This window comes from Meyerozyma guilliermondii, genomic scaffold, assembly GCF_000149425.1.
Source record: "Meyerozyma guilliermondii ATCC 6260 scaffold_7 genomic scaffold, whole genome shotgun sequence".
In the NCBI taxonomy this organism is placed as follows: Eukaryota; Fungi; Ascomycota; class Pichiomycetes; order Serinales; family Debaryomycetaceae; genus Meyerozyma; species Meyerozyma guilliermondii.
This window is the reverse complement of record NW_001809794.1, coordinates 227,974-254,827: the sequence shown is the minus strand read 5'-3', so window position 1 is coordinate 254,827 and position 26,854 is coordinate 227,974. Positions and strand designations below refer to the sequence as shown.

The following is a 26,854-nucleotide window of genomic DNA, read 5'->3' as shown; positions in this document are numbered from 1 at the left end:
ATTTTGAATTTTAATTTTTTTCAACTAGTGTAGGTGCAAACAATAATAAAATTCCCAACCAGCCAAGACCTCTAGCACCTACTGGATATATTGAGCCATCTACACCCCGCCACATTACTACTAATCTGGTCCCGGCTTGATTCAAAATAACCATGTGGAGTGCTGACCCTCAGGCTTTGGCACAGTTGACCCATATCTTTACGGGCACACTTCTGGCTGATAACAACGAGCGAAAATTGGCAAACGATGCTCTTCAGCAAGCAAAATTAGAGCCTGAATTTGAAAATTATCTTTTCAGCTTATTGGTATTGGATAATACTGCCAGATCAGATGTTCGAGCAGCAGCGGGTATCAATTTGAAAAACAGCATCCTCAAGGAAAGAGACGTAGACCGCCTGTTTTTGAAGGAAAATGTGATTCAGGGCCTTTTAGTTAACGACTCGATGGTAAGAAACATAACTGGAAATGTTATAACCTCATTATTTTCCATCTATGGAATGGATGGATGGCCTCATTGTCTACCTCAGTTGATTGAGCTTATCAAAAATAACCAAACATCCAACATTCATACTCAGGAAGCGGCTATGAGTGCATTGTCGAAGATTTGCGAGGATAGTGCCCACCAGGTGGACCGTGAATACAATGGTGAACGACCATTAAACTACATTATTTCTACTTTGTTGACACTAATGGACCCAAATTCGAGCCCCAAAGTACGAGCTACCGCCATTCATTGCATCAACCAATTCATTCCGCTCAAATCTCAATCTATATTGGTGCAATTGGACGAATTTCTTGCCAAATTGTTTCAGTTGGCAAACGACGAGAATAACGAAGTAAGACGCAACATATGCACTGCGTTTGCGCAGATTCTTGAAGCTCGTTCAGATAAAATTATTCCTCATTTAGATGGAGTGGTGAACTACTGTCTCCATTTGATGCAAGACACCCATGAAGATGTAGCCTTGGAGGCATGTGAGTTCTTGTTAGCATTGTCCACTTCTCCTGCAACAGAAACGAACAAGCAGGTTTTCCAGCCCAAATTACCCTTGATTCTTCCAGTTTTGTTGGACAAAATGGTGTACTCGGAAGAGGAGATATTCTACATGGAGATGATAGATGAAAGAGATAACGCAGACGTTGCTGACCGAGACGAAGATGTCAAGCCACAGGCCGCCAAATCCAAGTCGGCTCATACTGCCTCGTCCAAGCGGGCAAAACAGAATCAGTTTGATGTCGATTCCGATTCCGAATATGAAGACGATGAAGATGATGAAGATGACGACGATGATGACGTCAACCAATGGTCACTTCGTAAGTGTTCAGCTGCTACGTTGGATATACTCTCGTTGAATTTCCCAGGTGATGTGATCCAGATTTCCATCCCAATACTCCAGGAAAAGATAGTTGCAAACGAATGGCCTGTTCGCGAAGCTTCGATATTGGCCTTTGGTGCCATCAGCAAAAGTTGTTTGGAACTTGCCGGAGATAAGATTCCTACATTGATTCCATTTTTGGTGGAAAGATTGTCAGATAATGAACCCCGAGTCAGGCAAATCACTTGCTGGACACTCTCGCGTTATGCTCAATGGGTTAACGAAGAGGCACGTTATGGCAACTATTCCAACTATTTCCAGCCTACTTTCCAAGCAATCATGAACTGTTCCTTGGACAGCAAAAAAGTGGTTCAAGAGGCTGCGTGCTCAGCTCTTTCATCCTTTATTGAGGAAAGTGATTCTTCATTGCTTGAGGTGTTTTTGGCACCTTTGTTAGTCCATTTTGCAAAGTGCTTTGAAACATATCAAAGACGCAACCTTGTGATCCTCTATGACTGTGTTCAGACTTTTGTCGAGGTGATGGGCCATGACAATCTTGCTGCTAATCCTCAAAACGTAGAGACATTGTTGACTCCACTTCTTCACAAATGGCAATCGTTGGACGACAACGACAACTCATTATGGCCTTTGTTGGAATGTATGGCATCTGTCGCAGCCACCTTGGGCGAGCTTTTTGCTCCTTATGCCCTTCCAGTATACGAGAGAGCTTCCAAGATCTTGGCTCATTGCATTGAAGTTGAGCAGCAGTGTCATACAGATCCTTTAATCGACACTCCCGAGAAGGACTTTATGGTTACATCTTTGGACCTTATAGATGGGTTGATTCAAGGATTCGAAGGACATTCCGCAGATCTCATTAATGGTGCCAACTTGATGCAAATGCTTCTCTTGTGCTTTGAAGATCCTACCGATGATGTCAGACAATCAGCTTATGCCCTTTTAGGCGACTTGGCGATTTTCGTCCCAGAACAAACCGTTAAGCCATGTTTGCTGTCGGTGGTTGTCTGCATCGGGAACGAGATCAACAACAGAAACTACACCTCGTACGCCGTATATAACAATGCTATATGGGCATTGGGTGAAATTGCAGTGCGTTGCACTAATGGAGAATTGGAACCATATATGAATAACTTCCTTGACTTGCTTATACCGTTCATCAATAGCAGTGACATGCAACAAGCAGTATTAGAGAATGCCGCTATATGCTTGGGGAGACTAGGATTGAATGGAGGAGCCAGTAAATTGGCACCTAGACTCGTTGAGTTTATTATTCCATGGTGCTCTCATATGTTATACTTGATCGATAATAACGAAAAGGAGACATGCTACCAAGGAATCTTGCAGGCAATCCACGAGAACCCCGATCAAGGATTCGGAGGACTTTCAACCGTACAAGGCAGAAAGAATTTGTCGATATTCATAACCACAGTGGCTCACTACTTTGAGCCACCCCAGGCATTGAAAAATGCCATAGGCCAAACTCTTCAAAGTTTCAAGGCAATGCTTGGCGACGACATCTGGAACAACCACATTCTAGCCACTATTGATCCTGAAATGAAGCAGAGCTTACAACAGGCCTATAGTGTATAGCATATATAGATTGTATTAACTATTCGTCATTATCATCTGTATATAGTACTTCGTTCACTAAAGTAATGGGCAAGTCCCACACTCCAGATGGTGCTTTCCATACATAATCAAGAGTTTTTTCATACTTGGAACGACTCCCAGGAACGGTTTGTTCCGGCATGTATGTGTAGGAGTCCACGAAATTTCTCACATCGTCAATTGCAAATGTCAAGACTTCCGTATTATAAAGGGCCATTCCAATGTATATGTACACCATGAGCATCAAGGAATAGGCCGGTATGGCCACCGTCCAGTACTTATCAGGATAATAATCTATATAAAGGTAGTTTTCAAGAACATGTTCAGGAATTACGGTCCAGCCGATCCATACAAACAAACTAATAGAACTAAGTACATATATAAAGAAACCCCTATACTCTGCATTCAGAATGTTGTGGGTTGCCAAGAGGTCCGATTGACTTACCACCAAATCTTCATGGCGTCGATTCATACATTCAATCTGTCAAATGTAGTGCGTCATAAAGGTTGCAGGTCGTGCGCAGGACAGCGGACTGACATATACGCCGAAATGTGGCACCGTGCCAGGAAATACCCGGTAGATTTCGCAACGCGGCTAGCGCTGAGTCATTACCGTTTTAGGGCTCAAAATTTTCAGATAAAAACCTCTTCCTTGAGTTACGGCAATTGCAACTTTAAATCGAGTAGTTGAGTCACAATGCCAATGAACTGGGTAAAAATCATACCCAGATTGTCGGGGTTTGCTGTAAAACACCACATTCCACGTACTCACAACGTTCGGCTTTTTTCTGTCGCTTCGAGGTTTCAAAACCAATCACAGATCAGTTACGCTGGAGCGGAATTGCTCAAATCTTTGGGAGGAGATACCAGCCAGAAGCTCGTGGATGTCTCAAAAGTGCTTGTTATTGGATCGGGAGGGCTTTCTATTGGCCAGGCTGGTGAATTCGATTATTCGGGTTCTCAAGCGATCAAGGCGTTGAAAGAAGCCAATAAAAAGTCAATTTTGATCAATCCTAACATTGCCACGAACCAGACATCGCACGCGTTGGCAGATGAAATATACTACTTGCCTGTGACTGCTGAGTACATTACTTATATTATTGAAAGAGAGAGACCAGATGGTATCTTGTTGACGTTTGGAGGTCAAACTGGTTTGAATGTGGGAGTTAAATTGGACAAGATGGGAGTTTTCGAAAGGTACGGAGTCAAGGTGTTGGGTACACCCATTAAAACTTTAGAAACTTCTGAAGATCGTGATTTATTTGCCAAAGCTTTGAAGGAAATTGATATTCCAATTGCCGAATCGATTGCGGTGGAAACCGTCGATGATGCTCTTGCGGCAGCGAAAAGTGTTGGCTACCCCATTATTGTGAGATCTGCCTACTCATTGGGTGGATTAGGATCTGGATTTGCTGCAAATGAGGAAGAATTGAGAGATTTGTCTTCTCGTTCATTATCATTGGCTCCGCAAATTTTGGTGGAAAAGTCTTTGAAAGGATGGAAGGAAGTTGAATACGAGGTTGTTAGAGACCGCGTGGGCAACTGTATCACCGTGTGCAATATGGAAAACTTTGATCCACTTGGTGTCCATACTGGTGACTCCATTGTGGTGGCCCCATCTCAGACTCTCAGTGATGAAGAATACCATATGTTGAGATCTGCTGCCATCAAGATTATCCGCCATTTGGGTGTCGTTGGTGAATGTAATGTCCAATATTCCTTACAACCTGATGGACTCGACTACAGAGTGATCGAAGTCAATGCTCGTTTGTCTCGTTCTTCAGCTTTGGCATCCAAGGCTACAGGTTACCCACTTGCATACACTGCCGCTAAGATTGCACTTGGCCATACTCTCCCCGAGTTGCCCAATCCAGTCACCAAAACCACCTCTGCTAATTTCGAACCTTCGTTGGATTACATGGTCACCAAGATTCCAAGATGGGACTTGGCAAAATTCCAGCACGTTAAAAGGGACATTGGTTCTGCCATGAAATCTGTCGGTGAAGTCATGGCAATTGGCCGTAACTTTGAGGAGTCGTTCCAAAAGGCAATCAGACAAGTTGACCCTTCGTATATTGGTTTCCAAGGTGACACTTTTGAAGACTTGGACGACGTTTTGCAAAACCCTACCGATAGAAGATGGTTGGCAGTTGGTCAAGCATTACTTCACGAGAACTACTCGGTTGATAAGGTGCACGAGTTGAGTAAAATCGACAAATGGTTCTTGTACAAGTTGATGAATATCGTCAACATGTACCGTGAATTGGAAGCCACTGGTCTGTTGGAAAAAATTAACTCTGACTTGATGTCAAAGAGCAAAGAAATTGGGATTTTCAGACAAGCAAATTGCACTTTGTGTCAAGTCTACTGAGTTGGAAGTTCGTGCCGTTAGAAAGCTGTTTGGTATTGTCCCATTTGTGAAGAAGATTGATACTTTGGCGGCAGAATTCCCTGCTAACACCAACTATCTTTACACCACTTACAATGCTACTTCATCAGATATAGAGTTCAACGAACACGGAACCATGGTTTTGGGCTCTGGAGTGTACCGTATTGGATCGTCAGTTGAATTTGATTGGTGTGCCGTTTCCACAGCTAGAGCATTGAGAGAGTCTGGCCACAAGACCATTATGATTAACTACAACCCAGAAACTGTTTCGACCGACTTTGACGAGGTTGACAGATTGTACTTTGAAGAATTATCGTTGGAGAGAGTGCTTGATATTTATGAGCTTGAAAACGCTCAAGGTGTGGTTGTTAGTGTTGGAGGACAACTCCCTCAAAACATCGCTTTGCCTTTACAAGAGCAAGGCTGCAACGTATTGGGTACTAACCCAGCTGACATTGACAAGGCCGAAGATCGTCACAAATTCTCTCAGATTTTGGACTCTATTGGCGTTGACCAGCCAAGATGGAAAGAGCTCACCTCGGTTGATGAAGCTGAAAAGTTTGCTGATGAAGTTGGGTATCCAGTTTTGGTAAGACCTTCCTACGTCTTGAGTGGAGCTGCCATGTCTGTGATCAATAGCAAGGCCGAATTGGAGACAAAATTGTCCAATGCTGCTAAAGTTTCCCAGGACCATCCTGTGGTGATCTCAAAATTCATCGTTGGTGCTCAAGAAATTGACATTGATGGAGTTGCAAGCGATGGTAATGTTTTGGTACATGCTGTTTCAGAACATGTGGAAAATGCTGGTGTTCACTCTGGAGATGCAACTTTGGTTCTTCCACCTCAGGACCTTTCTCCAGTTGTTCTTGGAAGATTGAAAGAAATCGCTGATAAGGTTGCAAAAGCTTGGAAAATTAGTGGTCCTTTCAACATGCAAATTATCAAGGACGACCATAATGGAACATTGGGCGATGAAGATTGCGAATTAAAGGTTATTGAGTGTAATATTCGTGCCTCTAGATCTTTCCCATTTGTCTCGAAAGTATTGGGTACCAACTTTATCGATATTGCTGCCAAAGCATTGATCAAGGAAAATGTACCTGAGCCCGTTGATTTGATGAGTCGCCTGTACGACAGAGTCGCTACCAAGGTTCCTCAATTTTCATTCACCAGGTTGGCTGGTGCTGATCCTTTCTTAGGAGTGGAAATGGCTTCTACAGGAGAGGTTGCATGTTTCGGTAAAGACAAGGTCGAAGCATACTGGACTTCGATCCAATCAACAATGAACTTTAAGGTTCCACAACCAGGCTCTGGTATTCTCTTTGGAGGAGATTTGACCAATGATAAGTTGGGTAAGGTTGCCCAAACAGTATCTGGACTTGGCTACAACTACTACACTGCATCTCCTGAGGTTGCAAAATACTTGAACGACTTTGTATCCGAAAAAGTTGAAGTTATTGAGTTCCCCAAGACCGACAAGAGAGCACTTCGAGAAATCTTCCAAGACAAGCAAATCAGTGCTGTATTTAATTTGGCTGGTGCTCGCGCAGAATCTTTGCTCGATGAAGACTATGTCATGAGAAGAAATGCAATTGATTTTGGTATTGCATTATTTAATGAGCCCAACACAACACAACTCTTTGCTGAGTGCTTGAGGGCTAAAATTAGCACCAAGCCTGACTTTGATGTGATTCCAGATGTGGTGGAAATCCCATCGGAAGTGCAAAGATGGAGTGAATTTATTGGTGGAAAACCGGTTTAAAACAATATAGAGAATAAAGAAAGAATGAACAAGCAACAGAGAAAGAATGAACTAATGGCTGTCAATGCATCGTAAACGGCTCAATTCCGTTTCGGAGAAAAATCACATTTATGTATGCAACAAGTACGAAAGAACAAATTGAGTGCAGCTAAGGTATAACGCCGTTTGATGCATAAAGAAAAAAAAACAGTAAACCGCCCGCCTCGACCGTTTTCGTAGCGAGCAAATTCAATAGTAAGTCCATTTGGGGAAGAGATACGAAGCTGTTTTAGTCCGATGCGGAAATGCATTACGCGGAGAGATTTGTGTGCGAAAAAGAAAATCCCGCATTGTGCAGCGAGACCCCGATCTTTGCGCTCTCAATTGCAGTTGGCGATTGCCTGCAGTGTTTTACTAGTTATGATACCTTACCTTGCTACAGTTTTTAACTTCTGCTTAGTTTTTGCAGAATCCAACCATAATCAAGCGATGATCAGATAAAATTTGTTTGCATGGTGCGTCTTGGCTGCATGACATTATATCGAAGCAACCAATCACAGGAAAGTGCCCAGCGGCTCGTGCATTTAAGCGCCCAGGCTGATCCCAATTTGGACAAAGTTTATTGGGACGGTGCGGCTCAACGTGCATCAGTATGTCCGCGGTGCAGGAGGGCCAAGAATTGAGGCTGCTATCGATTTTATCAGTTCCATCTAAAAATTTTTTCCTAGCCTTGTATATTAAGAGAGCATCCCCTCTTTCCTTTGAGCAATTTTTCCATGAGTAATCTTGAACATACAGACTCAGGTCTGGATAAGAGGACTGGTCTGTTTGATGCGAACAAAGATCAATTAGACAACCGAGTTCCATACATCGACCCCAACTCCACCGTTGCCAAATCTACTACCAAATCTATTGGTATCAGAAAGGCTGAAGCCCTTGCGGACCAGTACACACATCCTGTTTTGAGAATCATTCTCTTTGTCAGTATCTTTTGTGCTTCGTACTGTTACTCGTTGGATGGTACTCTCAGATATACTTTTCAAGGTTATGCCACTGCCTCATACCTGAGCCACTCATTATTGGCTACTGTCAACGTTATTAGAGCCGTTGTTGCCGCTGCTGCCCAGCCCACATATGCTCGTTTATCTGATGTGTTTGGAAGACTCGAACTCTTGGTGATTTCCATTTTGTTTTATGCCATGGGAACTGTCATTGAGTCACAAGCATTTGACATCAACCGGTTTGCTGGAGGTGCTGTGCTTTATCAGATCGGATACTCTGGTGTCATCGTTATGTTTCAGATTATCTTGGCCGATTTCTCCAATATGAACTGGAGAATGGCTGCTTCGTTTATTCCAGGTCTTCCTTTCATTATCAATACTTGGGTATCCGGCAATGTTTCGTCGGAATTGCTTGCCGCTCATAGCTGGAGCTACAGTATTGGAATCTGGGCGTTTATCTTCCCGCTTTCTTGTGTGCCAATTCTTTGCTGCTTCGTCCATATGTATTTGAGGGCACGCAAGACACCAGAATGGGCTCTTCTCAAAGAAGAAGAAAGAGAAATTAGAAGACAGTTCCAAGGCTCTTGGTTCAAGCGTATGTGGAGCCACCTTGTGTTCTTGTTCTGGCACTTGGATGTGATCGGTATTCTCTTCATAATTTGCATCTTTGGTTTCATCTTAGTTCCTTTCACCATCGCTGGAGGTGTTTCTGAGACTTGGAAAGAGGGAAAAATCATTGCTCCATTGGTCATTGGATTTGTTCTCATTCCATTCTTCCTTCTCTGGCAAGGTAAGTTTGCTAAGCACCCAGTATTACCTTTGAAATTGGTGAAAGATAGAGGAGTATGGTCGTCGCTCATCGTTGGAATATTCATCAACTTTGTATGGTACATGCCCAATGATTTCATGTACACTGTGTTGGTGGTTGGAATGCGTGCTAGTGTCAAAGCTGCTACCAGAATCACATCGTTGTATTCTTTTGTGTCGGTGATCACTGGTACTATTGTTGGATTGGTGGTGGTCTTCTTCAGAAGAGTAAAGCCATTTATTATCTTTGGAGTCTGTATGTGGTTCATCGCCATGGGTCTTCTCTTGCACTACAGGGGTGACAACGACGGTATCCAATCAGAAAAATACTTGAATGGTGTCATTGGAAGTTTGTGTTTGATGGGTTTTGGTGCTGGATTCTTCACCTATGCCACCCAAGTGTCTATTGCAGCCTGTACCAATCACGAGTACATGGCCATTGTGATCTCCATTTACTTGGCAAGTTACAATATTGGATCTGCATTTGGAAGTAGTGTTTCTGGTGCCATGTGGAGTAACCTTATGCTCAAGCAAATCAAAAAGAATTTTAGAGCTCATGGACTCTCTGAAACGGTTGCAGAGCTTGCTTATAATACGCCATATGGTTCTGTTGGTTTCCCTGGTTTCATTGAGCAATATGTCTGGGGAACTCCAGAAAGAGTCCAGGTTGTGTTGGCATATGCCCACGTACAAAGACTCTTGTGTATTGTTGGCTTGTGCTTAGTTGTGCCTTTGTTCTTCGCCACTTTGTGCTTGAGAGATCATAGGCTTGAATCTGTTCAATCTTTGGAGCTTGAGCATGGGGATGAAGGTGTTAAGGACAAGGAGGGTGAGGTTATCCTCAATGATTACGATGAAGATATTATCATCAAGAAGTTGAGGGGCTTGTTCTCGAGAAAGAAGTAATAATCAAAAAGTTGAGAAGCTTGTTCTCGAGAAAGAAATAATCCAGACGTTAATAAAGACATTTAGTCAGGACTTTTAATGTGAATACAATACCTTAATAGTACAACTCTCGCCGAACAAAACAAAGACCTTAGTTCAGATTTTTATGTAGGACTTATACTATACTTTACCCTTAATTCATATCTCTTCATTAAACAATTCCCTTAAACTCTACTGCTTTCCTTTGAAAAAATTCTCCAAACATAGGATCGGAAAACTTGTAGTACCGTTCTTTGGTCCATCTTCTAAACGATTTGCCAAACATTATCATCAAAATAAAACTTCCATTGATAATCAACGACAACATGAACATCAACCAGGTGGTCAATTTCAACCCATTTTTGTCCAACCATGGCTGAATTGCGAAGGTGAAACCACAGCCAATACAATTTCTAACAAAAAGCATCAATACCAATGCTTCACTAGCCAACTTTGGATAACTGTCAATAGCATAAGTTAAGCAAATTGAACCAGATGAGCCCATTGCAAATCCCAAGCAGCCTTGACCAACGACAACAGAGACGGCCCAAGGTGCTTGGTAGGCCGAACTAAGGCCATACGCAAGCAAACCAGCTGCATTCAAGACAGTTGGCAAAATCATAGCCCATAATCTGAACTCGGGCTCCATAATACCATTGTTTCTTCTGGCCAATTTAACAGTGAGATAATCGACAAATTTTCCTCCGTAAAACATACCAATGATGGAACCAACCAATGCCCCCAAGTTGGTCAAGCCTGTCTGTGGAGTAGAGAAGTTGTACGGAGCATAAGAGTAGATTTCAGCTTGGGTTGTAGCGAGTAAAGAAAGCCACATCATTTGAGCCCCATAGATGAGTCCTCCCCAAACAACGGCAGGGAAGCTCACAAGGAAAAATGGCCTTATAAAAATTGTCAACCACGACCGCAAGTCGGAGTACTCCGTCTCTATCAACCTCATACGTTGCCAGTACGTTCTCAAGGGAATAGAATGGTCAACAGAAGCAATCGATGCAGCATCAGAAAGGTCGTCTGATTCCAGACCAATAACGACACGAGATTTTTCAGTAACTGGTTGTGGAGCCACCGAGGACTCTCTGCTCTTAATCTGGTGCATAATTTCTTCTTCTCCTTGCAAAGAGTCGTAGTCTCTTCTGAAAGTGGTGTCTTCCATATAGAAAAGACAAACCACAAGTGTGACAGCAAAGATGATGATTTGAATATATCCACACCATCTCCAGCTGAGGTGCTCGACAATATAACCACAGGCAACTGGTCCCAAGTCAGAACCAGCATAAAGAGACAAGATAAACCATGAAAGGTACTCTGCTCTTTCATGCTGGAAAAACACATCGGTAGTGGAAATTTCAACCAATGAGTCGACTGGAGCAGCTGCAAAGCCACACATAATGTTGGAGCCGTAGAGATGCTGTACTCCAGTAGCCTGAGAAACGAGTAAATTGCCAAAAGTCACAAGAACAGTGCAGAATAAATATACGCATCTTCTGCCCAATTTCAAGGCGGTAGGTTGAAGAAACAAGCACCCGATTCCCAAGAATATGAAACACAACGCAGACGACACGTTCAAATCAAAGAACGAACAATTGAAGTCTTCAGTCCCAAATTGGCCCACTCCAATTCACCGAAACCGCAAGCATAAACGACAAAAACCACAAGAGCCAAAATTGTTTCAATTTCTTCGCCCGGGACCATCTTAAAGGATCATTGGGGTTGCTGCTCGGCTGAGGTTGGAGAATGATATCTTTGGCTCCGGAAGTACCTTTTTGCATTGAGGTCACCGGCAATATCCACGAGATGAACTGTTCCAGGAACTATATTAGGATCGTAACGTGGGTCCATAATGGAAATATTGGATCAACCATGGTTCTTCGTTCTATTTATGAGCCTCGCTTCCAGGACAATCAACCTTGGCTGCATGGACGCAATCACTTTCCTTATTAAGATGGACTTATCTAAATTACGGTTGGCGAGAACGGTCAAGACATAAATCCGATAAGACAGATACCCGCATACCCGGTTATAGTCCAGGTAGCGTTTTTAGCGATACATGTTTCTTATCTAAATATCAAGTGGATCGTTACGGATAAAAATCGCATGTATTTGCGAACAGAATGATAGATAGTTGGGGCGGAAAAAGAATGCGCGCTGGTTGTGGGGTACGCCAACTGCCCGATTGGGGCGGTGCAGGCGATAGCAAAGTCTCAGATACGAAGACAGGTTATTGGTCGTTAGTTATTTGCATTGCCGTTATGTGTGGAAGTTGGACTTTTGCCTATAATAAATCCATTTCGTCGTCATCTTTATCGACCAGACCTTTGATCTTCAACAATAATTGCGTCTTGAGCTTGTCGAGCTTGCTAAACTGGTCGTATTCAAATACCCTGTCAGAGAACGCCTGGACATCCCCCTGGTCCATGGCATCGAATATGTCTTGAATCAACTTGTATTCTCTGGTGGTGGACCACGTAGGTTCCTCGGTGGAGAAATTCTCGCACTTTTTCTGGGCTTCTATCAAGTCGTCTTGACACAAAACACATAACAATGTCTTCAAGAAATAGTCCTTCAAGTTCCACTTAGTCAAGTTGTTCCCCAACGAGTTCTTGATGATCTTCTCGTACAACTCCACTGCTCTCTTATAATCCCCTTGCAAAGCACTCAAGTCGGCACATTTGAGGTAGGCCTTATTGGAAAGAGCCTCAGCATGGTCGGTGTCAAAGTAGTCTCCAGCCTTTTCGTAGCTGCTAATTGCATTTGGGACGTCGCCATTCAGCTCGTATAACTCTCCCAAGTCCAACGTGAAGTTGGCAGCACGCCTAAATTGACCATTTTGGGTCAAGAATATGTGAATTGCTTGCGACAACGCTTCGATGGCCCCCTGGACATTTACACCCTTGTAGCACTTGTAAGCTTCTATCAAATGGTTTGCCACGTCGTTGTGGTTCGAAAGACTCTTCTGGAGGTCGGCTGCCTTGACAAATTGTTGGCCGGCCCGTTCGAAATCCTTCTTTAACCGGTACTGGTTAGCAGCTTGAACGTATAAATCGGTAGCTTCTTCGAGTCTATATGACAGAGACGACCCGGAAAACATCAGAAAGAACCCCAGCTGGGGTTTGGTGAGCTTTTCAGCTTGCTGAATGAGACTGCTTGGATCACTCATAATGGGTGGTTTAACACGATAGTTGAGAATGAAGGCAAGGTGTGAAAATACACCCGTGCACCGAAAAGTAAATCGCAGATGCGATACAAAACAAATAGCGATTGCAACAATTACCAAATGGCCAGTTCCGCAGAAAAGATACGATACGAGAGACTCAAGCTCGTCAGTCAAAAGGCGCTAGACCAGTCAATCAAAAAAGGATTATCTATAGACCAGATCAAGAAATGTTACCCCATAATATCTTCATCGAGCGACGGTGTACGTCTACTAGAAATGGCCCGGAGCCAAATTATCGATTTCTGGCAGAGCAAATCACTCGAGGAGTTTGCCTTAATATTCAAGGAACGAAATTTGGCTTCAAAATTGGACGAATTGGACGAAATAGTCGAAGCTGCCCACAGACGACAGTACGATGGAGACACTCGTATTCCCATAGATATGCTCACACCGGACGAATTGATCGATGCCAGCTTGGTGAGTACTCGAAAGCAATCGGCAGACACGTTGAGCATAATATACAATCAGTTGTGTGCTGATAACCAGGAACTTCACGATGAATTAATGAGCCTCGCGAAAGAGGGAAACGACATAAAAAACGATATAAATGCCCTGATTGCAAGCTTGGGCCGCGACATCGAAGCGATGAAGGAAGATGCAAAAGTTGACGATTTGGCGAACGCATTAACCAACGAATACTAGAAGAATGACTAAACTTCAGAAGAACTATGATACTAGAGTCATAATTACGTTCAAGACTGATAGTCATTCAAAATTGACAATTATATTTACGAATCACATAACGTGATGGTTCATTCAAGAAGTGACCAACAAGACTGATGATCCATTCAGGATCTGATTACACCAAGAGTCATTACATCAAGGGCTCTAATACAAAGTATTAATAAGCCTCTACCAGTGTAAACTGTGCCTCTGCTCTGCATTCTCATTACTATATACATGTTCATTTCTTCATGCCTGAGATCTGCTCGAAGTTTTTCTTGGTCAATTGGTTGTATCCAACAACCCTCTTCTGCAACTCGGTGAATTGCTGTTCCTTTCTCTTTTGCTTGTCCGACAACTTGACAAGTTGCTTGTCTCCCCACACCTTGTACTCTTGCAAGTACTTTCTATCCATGTTGAATTCCCGGGTCACAACATCGTCTGTCAAACCCAATTTTGCGATAGCATAGTAGTATCTTTCAGGGTCATCTGCCTTAAGATACTTGAGCATTTTTTGCCGTTGTTGAACCATTTCTCTCACTCTTTGTAAGTGTGCCTTGTCCTTAGGAAATGTACGAACATGGTCCATGCCAAAATGAATACGAGCTGTCAAAACCGCAGCCTGGACCTCGGCAGATCCGGTATCTCCTTCTTGTCTCTGGAATTCTTCTCGTGCAAGTTTCACCGCCATCTTTTTCTTGTCGGCAACATTGGTGTTTTTAACATGCAAAATGGTCAAAAGGGCCCTTCTTTTACGCTCCGCCGTCGCCTTGAGTGAGTCATACAACACAGGGTTGCCCATCACCCCCTTGTCCAATCCAGCCTTCTCTGCTCCATACAATAATTTTTCAAACTCTTCTCTCAGATATCCATAAGCCAAATTATTTTGGTCATCTATCTGTTCTCTAATCCTTTTTACAAACGAATTGGAAGCGTCTCCCAAAACCGGATCCACCTGGAACTTGACATTTTCAAGATTATGCTTTTTAAGGTTGTTGACATCACGAATAATTTGACGCTTGAGTCGATTTTCACGACGCTTGAGCGACCTAATTTTGGATCTTGCGGCATCCTGGGGAATGAATTGCTTTGCCGCTATCGAAGGAACAACCTTCTGTGGAGCAACTGCCCGAAGAGCAGCACTCATACCGAAGAAACGGACCCCGATTCTCATCATGGCTTCAACCTTTTTTCAAAAGTCTTGAGAAAATATCGACCGCTTATGTAAGGAAAATTTGGCTCACTTTGGGCACCGTTCGGCATTGGTATAATGCCTTATCTTCGGTTACATAAGCAGGGACACAAATGCGACGAGTCCAAAAAAATTTCCACTGATACAGTCCCATTGATAAAGGAAAATTTTTATCAGATAAGACAACAAATTTTTTAAAAGGTGCAATTCAGTCCTTATTAGCCATTTTCCGTACTGTCTAATACCTTAGAAGCGATTAAAACCCACTTTCAATTGTTTAACCTCGCTTGTTGACATTTTTATCGCCCACACAGATTTGAAATTCTTGATTACGGCGTTGATAAAGCGGGTAAAAAACGATCAGAACGCTATTTTGCTGCTAATACTATCTCACCGGTGTATCGGATACATCAAATTGCCACTTTCTTGAAGCTAGCTCGATTCTTTTGCCCAAAGCTGTCGTCACGTTGTCGTCCCACTTTTTGAAATTTTCACTTAGCAATCGATAAAAATGAACCAGATCGAACGGCTTCCCGCTGCAGTTCCACCAACAAACCCGGTGCATCCCAACGCAAAGTCAACCACCCACATGAATAATGGGACCACCACGTCCAAGACTAACATATCTACGCCGGTGTGTCGAAACTGCAAAACCCAGACCACACCGCTTTGGAGAAGAGACGAAACCGGTCAAGTGTTGTGTAATGCTTGTGGGTTGTTTCTCAAGTTGCACGGGCGCCCTCGTCCTATATCTTTGAAGACAGACACGATCAAGTCTCGGAACCGGATAAAACAACCCAACTCGACGAAATCGTCGGGTCCTAACACCCCAGAACTCAAATCCAAGGACAGTAAATTACCCAGTTTGAATGGCAGTGGCAAGAAGTCACCCAAACCCAAAAAACGCTCGCCCACTCCGGTGAATGGACAACAATCCGATGGTGGAATGTTGACACCTCTTCTCCCAGCTTCTGGGTCCAAGTCGTTCACGGGTTCCAACGGTGCGTTCAACACTCCTTTGAATTACAACCAGCACTTGTCGCAACACTTAACTCACCAAGTACAACCCTTACATTATCCATCTTCCACTCCAACGCAGTTTGCTCCAGGATTGCAAAGAATAACATCACCGCTCTTGCTTTCTACTACTTCTTCACTTAGCAATGCCCGTGAGAATTCAAAGCCTTCGTCGGCTTCCACAAATGGTACCTTGAGCGCTGTACAAGCTGCTGGAGCGCTCGAAAACATGTCTAATGAACTTGGTCCCAGCGCTTCATTCCAAAAGACTTCACGGCCCCATGCAACTGGTTTCTCATTAATGAATAATGAACGTTACGACTCGTTGAAAAAGGAATCTCCTCCACTCATCGCGGCCCTCAGCTCCCAAAACGGCTCTCTGAGCCTTCCTCCAAAACTTCCATCGATTGTTTCGAATAACAACTCGGCCACTCCTGCCAAGACAGTTTCCTCACCTTCGTTCGGTCCTCAGTTTGCTATGAACAGCCAAAACTCGGCAAACAAGACCCCTCCACACAGCACACCCCTGTCGTCGTTATCCTCCAATATTCACTCCCACAACCACTCGCCAGAGACGTCTCTGACATCATTACCACCTCTCCAAAATCTGGCCAGTTCCAAGCCTTCGCTTCCTCATTTGCCTAGTAGCTTCAGCTCGCTCGGTCGCCAGGATGGAAGTTCTTTGCCTGGTATTAACAGCCTTCGAAACGAAAGTTCGAATGAAAAAGGAGATTCTTCAGCAGGAAAACCAAATAAGTCCAACAGACAAAACGACGATAATGGACTGGACGGTAACTCGGGAGATGATAAGGACAAGAGGTCGTCTAATAGCGGAGCCAATGGCGAAGATGTCACATTACTAAAGACCCGTATTTCCGAATTGGAGCTTGTCAACGACTTGTACAGAACCAGAATCATGGAGTTGGAAGCCATGGAGCAGGCAGCTCGGTTGAGAGAAAACTCCATGAAGCGCCGCCTTGAAGAGATCATGGGAGCCAGAGATAATGAAAGCAAAAGATCAAAGTTCGCTTAGAACAAAAAAGCCTATGAAGGATATAGTGCGTTGTATTTATGATGGGAACAAACCAATAAACAGTATCTAGTACTTGGCATCATGTCTTCACATCGGGCTCGTCCTTACCCAAATGCTCTTTGAATTTCAAAAGCTTGAGAACGAAATCGATGTCGTCTTTCAAGTAGGTATCGACCGGAGTGTTGGCGACGGATTTGTCACTAGAATGTTTCTCCAAGTACAATCTGACCGTGGCTCCAGAAGAACCTGTGCCAGACAATCTGACAATGATACGTAAACCATTTTTGAACTTGATGAACAATCCCTGGTTGGAGGATACCGACCCATCCAAATCAGTGTAGGAGAAGTTTGCACCTTCTTGAACAACGTAGCCTGGTGCTAACTCGGTTCCTTCCTTGTTTTCATCAACTATAGATTGCAATAACGACACGAGCTTGTTAGCACCGTCAGAAGGTACTTCTTCGAAGTCGTATCTCGTGAAGAAAGTTCTTCCGTATTTTTCCCAGAACAAATCCTGAACCAGTTTGATGGATGCAGACGCTTCAGGGTGCAATTTGTTAAAGCCAGCCAAAACATTCAACCAGGCAACGATGGCCCAAAGACCATCTTTTTCACGGATGTGGTTGGAACCCGTACCAAACGATTCCTCTCCACAAATAGACAATTTGTTAGCATCAAACAAAGAACAGAAGAATTTCCACCCCGTAGGCACTTCGTACACATTCAACTTTTTGTCCTTGGCAACGAGGTCCAAAGCACCGGACGTGGGCATGGACCGGGCCAAACCAAAGACTCCGTTTTTCTCGAAATAAGGAATGAAATCAGCATATTCGGCAATTATCGCAACGGAATCTCCAGGAGAAACAAACGTTCCAGCGCCGTAGATCATGTTTCTGTCACCGTCACCATCGGAAGCGGCACCAAACGCAATATTTTCCTTGTCGACTCTGTCCACTAAAGTTCTGGCATAGGTCAAGTTGGGATCAGGATGCAAGCCACCAAAGTCAGGTTTTGGCTCAAAGTTCTGAACGCTCGACTCTGGCAACCCCAACTCTTCCACAAAGATCTTGTAGCCGTAGGGTCCTGTGACACCGTTCAAGGCATCGAAAAGTAACTTGAAATCCTTGTCCTTGTTGAGGAAAGATTTGATCAATGGAAAGTCGAAAATATCTTTCAACATTGCCACGTAGTCTGCTGTGGAGTCAATGATCTCCACCTCGATGGAACCCAAGGTCTGGGTGCCAATTGAACCAAGATCGACAGAACCAACATCGCTGATCTTGTAACTTTTGAGATTCTTGGAAACCTCGAAGATCTTATTGGTAACAGATTCTGGAGCTGGACCGCCATTACTCAAGTTGTACTTGATTCCAAGATCGTTATTTGGGCCTCCTGGGTTGTGGGAAGCCGTTAAAATAATCCCACCAGTAGCCTTTCTGATTCTGATGACATGGGAAGTTGCGGGGGTGGAGAGAATGCCATCTTTTCCAATTATCAATTTTTTCACTCCATTAGCAGCAGCAATTCTGGTGATGAGCTGGATCACATGGTCGTTGTAGTACCGACCATCACCTCCAATGACCAAAGCAGAGCCATTGGCACCCTCGGGAATGGCATCTAAAATGGCCTGAATAAAGTTCTCAGTATAGTGTTCTTGTTGAAAAACTTTGACTCTTTTTCTCAAGCCCGAAGTACCTGGTTTCTGGTCCCCAAAGGGAGTGGTGGACACGGTTTGTACAGACATTACTAATTCGACGCAATTGAGCAAGTCACACAAGAAGAGTAGGAATTCGAAGTGGAGAGAGGCCGCTGGTGTTGGGGTGCGTTGCTGTTGGGGTCGGGGAACATTCTGAGGGGACCGGAGCGACCTTCGGAGTCAATTCGTAAATATATAATAGTGGGGCTACTATTCGTAAATAGATAAAGTAGCCCATCTTTCTTTTTCGTAGCCATATTATATTAGTTACTCTATTACTTGTTCACAACCTTATTAATAGCATCGGCCAAGTAGTCGACGTTGTTGTCGTTGATACCGGAAATCGAGAACCGTCCGTCTTCAGTAGCATAAACGGAATACTTTTCTCTCAACTCAATCACCTGCTCGGCCGACAACCCGGTGTACACAAACATACCTCTTTGCTTCATCAAGTGGTCCCAGTTGTAGTTGGACTTGTCCAATTTTTCATACAACTTGCTTCTAACACCATTCAATCTTCCCACAACTTTGTCCAAGTCGGTCAACCACGATTGGAACAAGTCCTGGTTGGAAAAGATGGTCTCGACAATCTTGGACCCGTGGATTGGAGGAGAGGAGTACATTGGTCTGATCAATTTTTTCAATTGTGACTCAATAGCAGTAGCTTGGTCTTTGGACTCAGTGACTATGGAGATGGAACCGGTTCTTTCACCGTACAATCCCATGTTCTTGGCAAACGATTGACACAAGGCAAAAGACGAGAGCTTACCTTCGGCAGTCAATTTGGTCATTTTACGCACCAATCCAATGTCCTCATATGGACTACCCGAGGCAAATCCTTGGTAAGCCATGTCGATCAATGGGAACAATTTTCTCTGCTGGATGATCTGCAACACCTCGTCCCATTGCTCGGAGGTCAAGTCCATACCGGTAGGGTTGTGGCAACAAGCATGAAGCAAAACCACCGATTCGTTGTCGGCATTGTTTAAACTCTGCTTCAATTGTTCGTAGTCCAAGTCATTCTTGGAGGTGTTGTAGTACGCATAGTACTCAGCGGTAAGACCAGCATCAGAAAAGACGGCAATGTGGTTGGCCCAAGTAGGTTTTGGGACATAGATCTTCTTGGCCGAGTAGAATCTGTTCAAGAATTCAGCAATAACCCTCAACGAACCAGTTCCAGAGATGGTTTGAGATGACACAATACGTCCATCCTTGATCAATTGAGCACCATTTGCGTCCTTGTCAGAATTGTTAAAGATAAAGTTCTTGACAATATTTTGGAAATTTTTGTTACCGATGATACCGGTATACTCTTTTTCGGTTTCCGTCTCCAACAATGACTTCTCAGCTTGTTTCACCGATGGGAAAATGATTGGCTTCCCAGCGTTGTCTCTGTAAGCTCCAACACCCAAGTTGATCTTGTTGGAGTTGGTATCTTTGACATAAGCTTCACTGATTCCCAAAATTTTGTCTGGAGGCGCCAAAGGGATCTCGGCCCACTTGGCCACTCTGGAAGCAGAGGAGAAGGTGCGAAATTGCAATCTGGCTCTAAGCATCTGGGTTAATACAAGAAATTATGAGAGGAATTATTACAGAATTTTCGTGATTTATCGGCTGATATTGAGTAATTTTCCGAATTTTTCAGATGACTCAATACCATGAATCATCATGAGATGATCCGCAGACCCGAACTGTCGAACACCATCTCTCTCCAATTCACAAACATTTGGGTTCAGAATCAGAAAATAATACTTACACTCGTTGTCGTGCCGCGTACGACGGTCGGTGGCCTTATATATGTAGTGGGCCGAAATCAGAAGTGGGGAACGGTGTTGTACCGCCGCTGACATAAGCCTGTTTCTTCCGATAATTCGGGCGAGCGGATGCACGTGAAGACCCGAGATTTAGTCCAGGTGTTCACCATGGGTTGACATGAAGATGGTGATGGGTTCAGTGTTGTATGGAACTGCAAAGATTTGTTTGATCGACACTTCAAACAATTTTGAAATGCCGAGGTCGGATGTTCACGGCGCGCGCCAGCCTATTCCGGTGGGGTGCGGTTATAGGCTCGGTAAAATAGGTACAGGAAAATATTAGTGAGAGTGAATTAAAATGAGGAGACTAATGAGATTGTGAGACTGAATGAAATTGAGCGGAGATAAGTGGAATTGATAATGAGTGGAGACAATAGGAGATAACTGGAAATAAATGGAGTCTGAGTGCTGAGTGAAGTGATAGAGTTTTGCTTCTGGTATCTGGTCGGTAATTACCCGATTGGGCGATTCGCAACCATTACAATTGATGTCAACTTCAGTCTACTTCGGTCTACTTTCGAAAAGAATACTATTCCTATCATAAATCATTAAATATGTTCTTGTTCTGCTTTTTGAGATTCGGCGTATCCCATGTCGAATGCCATTTGCTTGGCAGATGGAGGAACCCAAGAAGATGACTTCCATGGAAGCACATCTTGAGAGTACAATTCATCCACTTCCTCCAAAGTCAAACCCTTGGTCTCACGGACAAAGAAGAAGACGTAGAAGAAGGAGAACAACAAACACCCAGCAAAGACAAAACCATAGTAAAAGTGGATAGCCGAAGTGATGAATGGAGTGAAGAACGAAATCAAGAAACCCCACAACCAGTTGGCTGCGGTAGCCACCGACATAGCTTTTGATCTGATTCTCAATGGGTAACTCTCAGACACGATACAGAACACACCACCGGCCCAAGTGGATGCAAAGAAAAAGATGTAAAGACAGGTGATGAAAATCATGGCATTTCCGGTGGGTTTGTTGGTATCAGTCAAGTCGTCATAACCATTGTTGTACAAGTTAACCGAACCCAAAACCGAGTAGATGATGAAACAGACAAACATGCACGCGGAACCGGTTAACAAACACTTTCTTCTTCCGTAACGGTCAATGACATAGATACCAAGGAAGGTAGAAGCAAAGTTGACCACACCCAAAATAATCGAGGTTTCGAAAGAATCTTGCAAACCAACAGCTTTGAAGATGGTTGTTCCATAGTAGAAGAAGTAGTTGTCACCAGTCAATTGTTGCAAAGATTGCAACATAATACCCATAATAACTCTTGACAAAATCTTGGGTTTACCGGTGATCAATTGAGTCCACGAAGCATTACCAGCAATTTTTTCTCTCTCGATACCAGCTTGGATCAATTGCACTTCAGTGTAGACAGCGGGATTGTCTGGGGTGGTAGAGTTGGATCTGGCAATAGACTTTTTAGCTTCTTCAATCTTGTTCTTTTCAATCAAGTAACGAGGAGATTCAGGCATCAAAAGCATACCAGAAACCAAAAGAATGGCCCACGCGAAACACAAACCCAAGGGAATTCTCCACTGTCTCGAATCGTCATAAGTCTTTGTTCCATAGGTGGTACAGTAACCCAAAAAGATACCCAATGTGATGAACAACTGGAAAACCACCACCAAAGTACCTCTCAATTTCTTGGGAGCAGACTCACCAATGAACAAGGGACACAACACAGAAACAATACCAACCGACAAACCAGTAATGGCACGTCCAATACAAATTTGGTACCATTTATCCAGAGACGAAATTTGCACAATGATACCAATCACATAGATAAGCATGGAAAACATAAGTCCCACTCTTCTTCCGTACATGTCAGCCACCTTGGACAAGAAAATACCACCGACAGCACATCCAATGTTGAAAATGGCAACCATCAAACCAGTTCTGACGTTCGACAAAGTGTATTCATCATGTTCAAGTTGTCCGAATCTTTGCTTAAAGTCAGGCATGTTAACAAACCCGGAAATGGTACCGGTATCGAAACCAAACACGAAACCACCAAACGCAATCAAAAGACAGAAAATGGAAACGGCAATATGTTTCTTGTCACTGTCGTCCAACGTAGGTAATGCTTCTTCTTCCTCTTCTGGTTTGTCATCTTTGACTAACAAAGAGTCATTATTGATGGGAGTCTGAACTCCCGAATCAAGTTCTTGTTGTGACATTATAAAATAGTCTGAAAATGTAAAGTTCAGGCCAAGATATATTGCCAGCCTTTTATACTATGCCATATATCCGGCCGGATAAATTTTCATGCAATCACGCTATGCTGAAAAATTTATAATCACGCACGTCGTCCAATTAGGAAGGTATCATGCATAATTATGCAGAGTTAACCCGGTCGCACTCCAGTTTTCTCCGTCGTCCCCAGCAAAAGTGGCACAAAAATGAGGGCATAGTGGGGCACCGCGCGGGGCTGAAAGAAAGGGGAGGGTCATTGGGAAGCTAGTGAACGATTCTTTCAGGGCTTTGAGAAATGAATGTGTTAACCTTGGCAAATAAGCCTCATGGCAATTCTTTGAGCAAAAAAATTCATTACTTGCCGATCAAATATCGAGGTTCCCCGACAATTGCCCCACTTCTCGCATTTCATTTGAAAATGTCAACGTTCAATGCTCCTAATGAATGCGGCTCTTCCCGGGTCTTCCTGTATGCAGTCTCGGCTGATCAAAAAATTCCGAGAAATAAAGGTACAATGTGAGAAGAAAACAATCGGGTCTAGTGCAGGCGGTGGCCCATATTGGTTCTGATGTTGTTTCCGCGAAAGTTTCACCATATTTTTCCACTTTCAATCCCAATTTCATCTCGAACTGAGGCCCGGAAAATCCATCCTAAAGTTTTTCCGATGACGCAGGGCCTGCAGGTAGTCCGATCGTCGCGTTGGATCCCGCAGTCGGCATCGTGCATAAATCGTTTTCATCATGCAATAAGCCAATCGGCTTAAAAAATCGGCCTGAAAAACCGGCACTATTGTAAGCGCGAATGACGTTATTAGAGCGTGATGCAGAAGTTATTCCGTTTTGTTCCTGTATGCTTCTCTTTTTTGTGGAAAGTGTAGTCGTGTTTGACATTTCCATTCCAATCGTATAACCAGTATGCTATTTTCTTTGCTTCGTAGTAGCAAGTTTTCGTGAATCCTAAAGCATTCATAATCTCATCCATAGACTGATGATCAAAATAGCGAGAGTTTGAGACGCACGGTAATGGTAGAACCATGAAAAGTGTGCTCATACTACCATTTCTAGGAGGTTTCAAAAATTGGGTTATTCTTTTGAGCATGTCACCTCTTTGACTTGGAGAGGGAACAAAGTTGATAACGAGTGAGCAGGAAATCAAATTGAATTTTTCAGAGTCATTTTTGGGCATTGGTCTTTGCATGAAATCCTGTTGTAGAATCTTGGACTGGTTTTGCGAATTCAAATCGATCTTGATGACTTCCAGAAAAATCTTGGAGGTTGATATGGCATTATTGGCACTTAGACATCCGATTTCAAGAGCATTTAACATGTTGGAGCCAGAAATTGTGGAGGTATAATTAGCTTTTAGCCATTCTACAAGCTTTTTAGAAGAGTCTCCACCTCGTAAACTGTCCTGTCCTTGCGTAGATGCAACCTGGTATGCTTCTATTCCTCCCAAGCTAGCAATTTCTCCGTCGATGTCGCCTAATTGAGCACATATTTTATGGATATCTGAGTTCTCATCATCGACCGAATTGGTTAAGTTCCCAGATTTTTGAGCTCTTTCCCTGTGAATAACATAAATTTTTAGATGCTGTGGGTACTCCTTTTTGAGATACTTTGCAAGTTCTGAACTTGAATCCAAGCCAAGTTTTTCCGGTTGAGCTTGTATGATTCTCCTCAATAATGTAGCTCGCTGTTTTTGCAATACATGATATCTGCGTATAAGTTTCCTAGCTTTTTGTGGCTTTAAAGTACGTGGGGTCTTGGTGGCGGTTATGGATTTCGGGCGATGCAGCAAAAGGCTTTTAGCTCTAGGCATTATGGATCGCTCTCTCTATGAGATCTATGAGATGGCTAAGTGATAGAATTGTGTGGGTGTGTGGATGTCATCGCCATATTTCTGCAACCACTTGTGCGTAGTATCAGTCTGCAATATGCCTCCGAACAAGAAGAAAGGAAAAGGCAAAAAAGAACCCAAGAAGGGTGCAAAGAAGCCTGCAGTGCGCAAGCCGCTCACCTTGAAGCAAAAGCAACGCAAAGAGTCCAAAGTCGTCAGGGCCGACAGCTTAAATTGGAAGCCAGTAGAGATTCCCGATAATCTTGAAAGTTACGAGGGTTTATATGGAATTGAGGAATTGGACGGGGTGGACGTCAAATATGTGGATGGAAAGGCCGAGTTTGTTGTAAAGGAAGAAAAGAAGGACACCAAAAAGGAGGAAAATGAAAATGAAGATAAAAATGAAATTGAAGATGAAGATGATGAGGAAGAATTCACCGGTTTTGATGATCCAGTAACAGAAACCAAACGTCCTTCAGATGAACCTGATCTCAAATCCAAGAAGAAGCAGAAACCCAACAAAGATGACGAGCTTCGTGAAAACGCATTTGTTGGAGTTGACGCTTCGCTTCCGAAAGACACCGATCTTCCAAAGTGGTCTATGGAAAATGTTTCTTTGAGCACCTATACTATTAATGGTTTAGCAGGCTGTGGTTTTAAGGAGCCCACGGCGATCCAACGCAAGGCAATTCCTCTTGCTCTTCAAGGAAAAGATGTCATAGGTAAAGCCACTACGGGTTCAGGTAAAACTTTGGCATATGGAATTCCCATTTTGGAACGTTGTTTGGCTCAGCTTGAGTCCAAGACAAACACTATCAAACCACCGACTGCCATGATATTTGCCCCTACGCGAGAATTGGCCCATCAGGTGGTGGACCACATGAATAAAATTGCCAAGTTTTCTCCATTGGCACAGAATGGCATAGTTAGCATCACCGGAGGTTTATCGATTCAAAAGCAAGAACGGCTCTTGTCCCATGGACCAAGTATCTTGGTAGCGACTCCTGGAAGATGTCTAGAATTAATGGAAAAGAGCGTTGATCTTGTCAATCGAATGGCATTGACAGACATGATTGTGCTTGATGAAGCCGACCGGTTGCTCCAAGATGGTCATTTTGAAGAATTCGAAAAAATTCTCGATATGCTCAATAAGCACCGACCCAAGAAGACACAAGGTGTTTCTCGCAGATGGCAGACTTTGGTTTTCAGTGCTACATTCTCCAGAGACTTGTTTGGCAAACTATCGAATAATAAACCAAGAAATAAGGAATCCTCCTTTATTGAAAATGACGAAATTCTCTCATTGCTAAACACCAAACTCCAATTCAGAGACCGTACACCTGCTGTCATCGACGCAAACCCCAAGGAAATCGTCTCTGGAAAAGTTACAGAAGCATTGGTCGAGTGCGGGCCGTCAGAGCGAGATCTCTACTTGTACTATTTCCTTTTGATGTATCCTGGGTCGACGTTGGTTTTCGCAAATGCCATTGATTCCGTGAAGCGATTAGTACCATTTTTGACAAACTTGAACATTCCCACCTTCTCCATCCACTCGTCTATGATACAAAAGCAGCGCTTGAGAGCGCTCGAACGATTCAAGGCTGCTGGCGAAAAAAATCAGACTGCAGTTTTGATAGCTTCTGATGTCGCTGCTAGAGGCCTTGATATTCCCAATATTGACCATGTGGCCCATTACCATCTTCCTAGGTCTGCGGACGTATATGTCCACCGTTCTGGAAGAACCGCAAGAGCAGGGAAAGAGGGTGTCTCCGTCATGTTCTGTTCTCCTCAAGAAGCTTCAGGGCCGTTTAGAAAGTTGAGAAAACTTGTAGCTGACAGTGCAAATAAAGGAAGCCGGATGAACATGCATAGCGACGTCAAGCTTCTACCCATTGAGATGGACTTGGTTACGCAATTGAAGCCTCGTGTGAACATATCTTCCAAATTGGCCAATTCTACAATCTCCACGGTTTCTACAAAGAAAAGTGATTCGTGGATGAAGGAAGCCGCCGAGGAATTGGGTGTTGATATGGAAGAAGAATTTGTGGACGACCACTTGAGAAAGCAGAGATTGAGAGACGATAACAAAATTTTGACAAAAGATCAAGCTGCCAGCTTGCGAGCAGAACTCAAATCGCTTCTAAATGAACGTCTTCGCATAAACAAAAGAAGATCCTATTTGACTAGCGGAGTTGATAATTTGGCTCATCAAATGCTCACCGGTGACTCTCACGAAGCAGTTTGGGGACATGCAAAAGTCAAAGCATTGGACCAGTTAAAAAAAGGAAAGAGCACAAAAAAAAGCAAATAGAAGCTAGCATTCTATATGTAAATGCATCTAGTAGTACACACCCCT

The 26,854-nt window shown here is 43.5% G+C and overlaps 15 protein-coding genes across 15 annotated transcripts; 7 read left to right on the top strand and 8 right to left on the bottom strand. All coding sequences in view use genetic code 12, as the record gives it.

Annotated features, from left to right (window-relative positions):
- Nucleotides 1–152: 152 nt before the first annotated feature.
- PGUG_05305 (uncharacterized protein) lies at nucleotides 153–2,927 on the top strand (the record flags this gene model as incomplete). Its single annotated transcript, XM_001482235.1, has 1 exon — nucleotides 153–2,927. The coding sequence occupies one exon, from the start codon at nucleotides 153–155 to the stop codon at nucleotides 2,925–2,927; it is 2,775 nt and encodes a 924-aa protein (XP_001482285.2).
- Nucleotides 2,928–2,946: 19 nt separating this feature from the next.
- Nucleotides 2,947–3,417, bottom strand: GPI19 (phosphatidylinositol N-acetylglucosaminyltransferase; the record flags this gene model as incomplete). The annotated part of the gene is made up of 1 exon (XM_001482234.1): nucleotides 2,947–3,417. One exon carries the CDS (start codon nucleotides 3,415–3,417, stop codon nucleotides 2,947–2,949), a length of 471 nt encoding a protein of 156 aa, XP_001482284.2.
- A 225-nt stretch (nucleotides 3,418–3,642) lies between these two features.
- Nucleotides 3,643–5,316, top strand: PGUG_05303 (uncharacterized protein; the record flags this gene model as incomplete). The annotated part of the gene is made up of 1 exon (XM_001482233.1): nucleotides 3,643–5,316. The coding sequence occupies one exon, from the start codon at nucleotides 3,643–3,645 to the stop codon at nucleotides 5,314–5,316; it is 1,674 nt and encodes a 557-aa protein (XP_001482283.2).
- A 154-nt stretch (nucleotides 5,317–5,470) lies between these two features.
- On the top strand, nucleotides 5,471–7,096 carry PGUG_05302 (uncharacterized protein; the record flags this gene model as incomplete). Its single annotated transcript, XM_001482232.1, has 1 exon — nucleotides 5,471–7,096. One exon carries the CDS (start codon nucleotides 5,471–5,473, stop codon nucleotides 7,094–7,096), a length of 1,626 nt encoding a protein of 541 aa, XP_001482282.2.
- Nucleotides 7,097–7,851: 755 nt separating this feature from the next.
- On the top strand, nucleotides 7,852–9,789 carry PGUG_05301 (uncharacterized protein; the record flags this gene model as incomplete). Its single annotated transcript, XM_001482231.1, has 1 exon — nucleotides 7,852–9,789. One exon carries the CDS (start codon nucleotides 7,852–7,854, stop codon nucleotides 9,787–9,789), a length of 1,938 nt encoding a protein of 645 aa, XP_001482281.2.
- Nucleotides 9,790–9,979: 190 nt separating this feature from the next.
- PGUG_05300 (uncharacterized protein) lies at nucleotides 9,980–11,212 on the bottom strand (the record flags this gene model as incomplete). Its single annotated transcript, XM_001482230.1, has 1 exon — nucleotides 9,980–11,212. The coding sequence occupies one exon, from the start codon at nucleotides 11,210–11,212 to the stop codon at nucleotides 9,980–9,982; it is 1,233 nt and encodes a 410-aa protein (XP_001482280.2).
- An 885-nt stretch (nucleotides 11,213–12,097) lies between these two features.
- PGUG_05299 (uncharacterized protein) lies at nucleotides 12,098–12,982 on the bottom strand (the record flags this gene model as incomplete). Its single annotated transcript, XM_001482229.1, has 1 exon — nucleotides 12,098–12,982. The coding sequence occupies one exon, from the start codon at nucleotides 12,980–12,982 to the stop codon at nucleotides 12,098–12,100; it is 885 nt and encodes a 294-aa protein (XP_001482279.2).
- A 78-nt stretch (nucleotides 12,983–13,060) lies between these two features.
- Nucleotides 13,061–13,681, top strand: PGUG_05298 (MIND complex subunit; the record flags this gene model as incomplete). The annotated part of the gene is made up of 1 exon (XM_001482228.1): nucleotides 13,061–13,681. The coding sequence occupies one exon, from the start codon at nucleotides 13,061–13,063 to the stop codon at nucleotides 13,679–13,681; it is 621 nt and encodes a 206-aa protein (XP_001482278.2).
- A 262-nt stretch (nucleotides 13,682–13,943) lies between these two features.
- PGUG_05297 (mitochondrial 37S ribosomal protein uS15m) lies at nucleotides 13,944–14,879 on the bottom strand (the record flags this gene model as incomplete). The annotated part of the gene is made up of 1 exon (XM_001482227.1): nucleotides 13,944–14,879. One exon carries the CDS (start codon nucleotides 14,877–14,879, stop codon nucleotides 13,944–13,946), a length of 936 nt encoding a protein of 311 aa, XP_001482277.2.
- A 526-nt stretch (nucleotides 14,880–15,405) lies between these two features.
- Nucleotides 15,406–16,944, top strand: GZF3 (Gzf3p; the record flags this gene model as incomplete). The annotated part of the gene is made up of 1 exon (XM_001482226.1): nucleotides 15,406–16,944. The coding sequence occupies one exon, from the start codon at nucleotides 15,406–15,408 to the stop codon at nucleotides 16,942–16,944; it is 1,539 nt and encodes a 512-aa protein (XP_001482276.2).
- A 79-nt stretch (nucleotides 16,945–17,023) lies between these two features.
- PGM2 (phosphoglucomutase) lies at nucleotides 17,024–18,688 on the bottom strand (the record flags this gene model as incomplete). Its single annotated transcript, XM_001482225.1, has 1 exon — nucleotides 17,024–18,688. The coding sequence occupies one exon, from the start codon at nucleotides 18,686–18,688 to the stop codon at nucleotides 17,024–17,026; it is 1,665 nt and encodes a 554-aa protein (XP_001482275.2).
- A 227-nt stretch (nucleotides 18,689–18,915) lies between these two features.
- On the bottom strand, nucleotides 18,916–20,196 carry AAT1 (aspartate transaminase; the record flags this gene model as incomplete). Its single annotated transcript, XM_001482224.1, has 1 exon — nucleotides 18,916–20,196. One exon carries the CDS (start codon nucleotides 20,194–20,196, stop codon nucleotides 18,916–18,918), a length of 1,281 nt encoding a protein of 426 aa, XP_001482274.1.
- An 806-nt stretch (nucleotides 20,197–21,002) lies between these two features.
- Nucleotides 21,003–22,646, bottom strand: PGUG_05293 (sugar porter family MFS transporter; the record flags this gene model as incomplete). The annotated part of the gene is made up of 1 exon (XM_001482223.1): nucleotides 21,003–22,646. One exon carries the CDS (start codon nucleotides 22,644–22,646, stop codon nucleotides 21,003–21,005), a length of 1,644 nt encoding a protein of 547 aa, XP_001482273.2.
- An 826-nt stretch (nucleotides 22,647–23,472) lies between these two features.
- Nucleotides 23,473–24,480, bottom strand: PGUG_05292 (25S rRNA (adenine2142-N1)-methyltransferase; the record flags this gene model as incomplete). Its single annotated transcript, XM_001482222.1, has 1 exon — nucleotides 23,473–24,480. The coding sequence occupies one exon, from the start codon at nucleotides 24,478–24,480 to the stop codon at nucleotides 23,473–23,475; it is 1,008 nt and encodes a 335-aa protein (XP_001482272.2).
- A 64-nt stretch (nucleotides 24,481–24,544) lies between these two features.
- On the top strand, nucleotides 24,545–26,809 carry MAK5 (putative ATP-dependent RNA helicase; the record flags this gene model as incomplete). The annotated part of the gene is made up of 1 exon (XM_001482221.1): nucleotides 24,545–26,809. One exon carries the CDS (start codon nucleotides 24,545–24,547, stop codon nucleotides 26,807–26,809), a length of 2,265 nt encoding a protein of 754 aa, XP_001482271.1.
- Nucleotides 26,810–26,854: the final 45 nt, after the last annotated feature.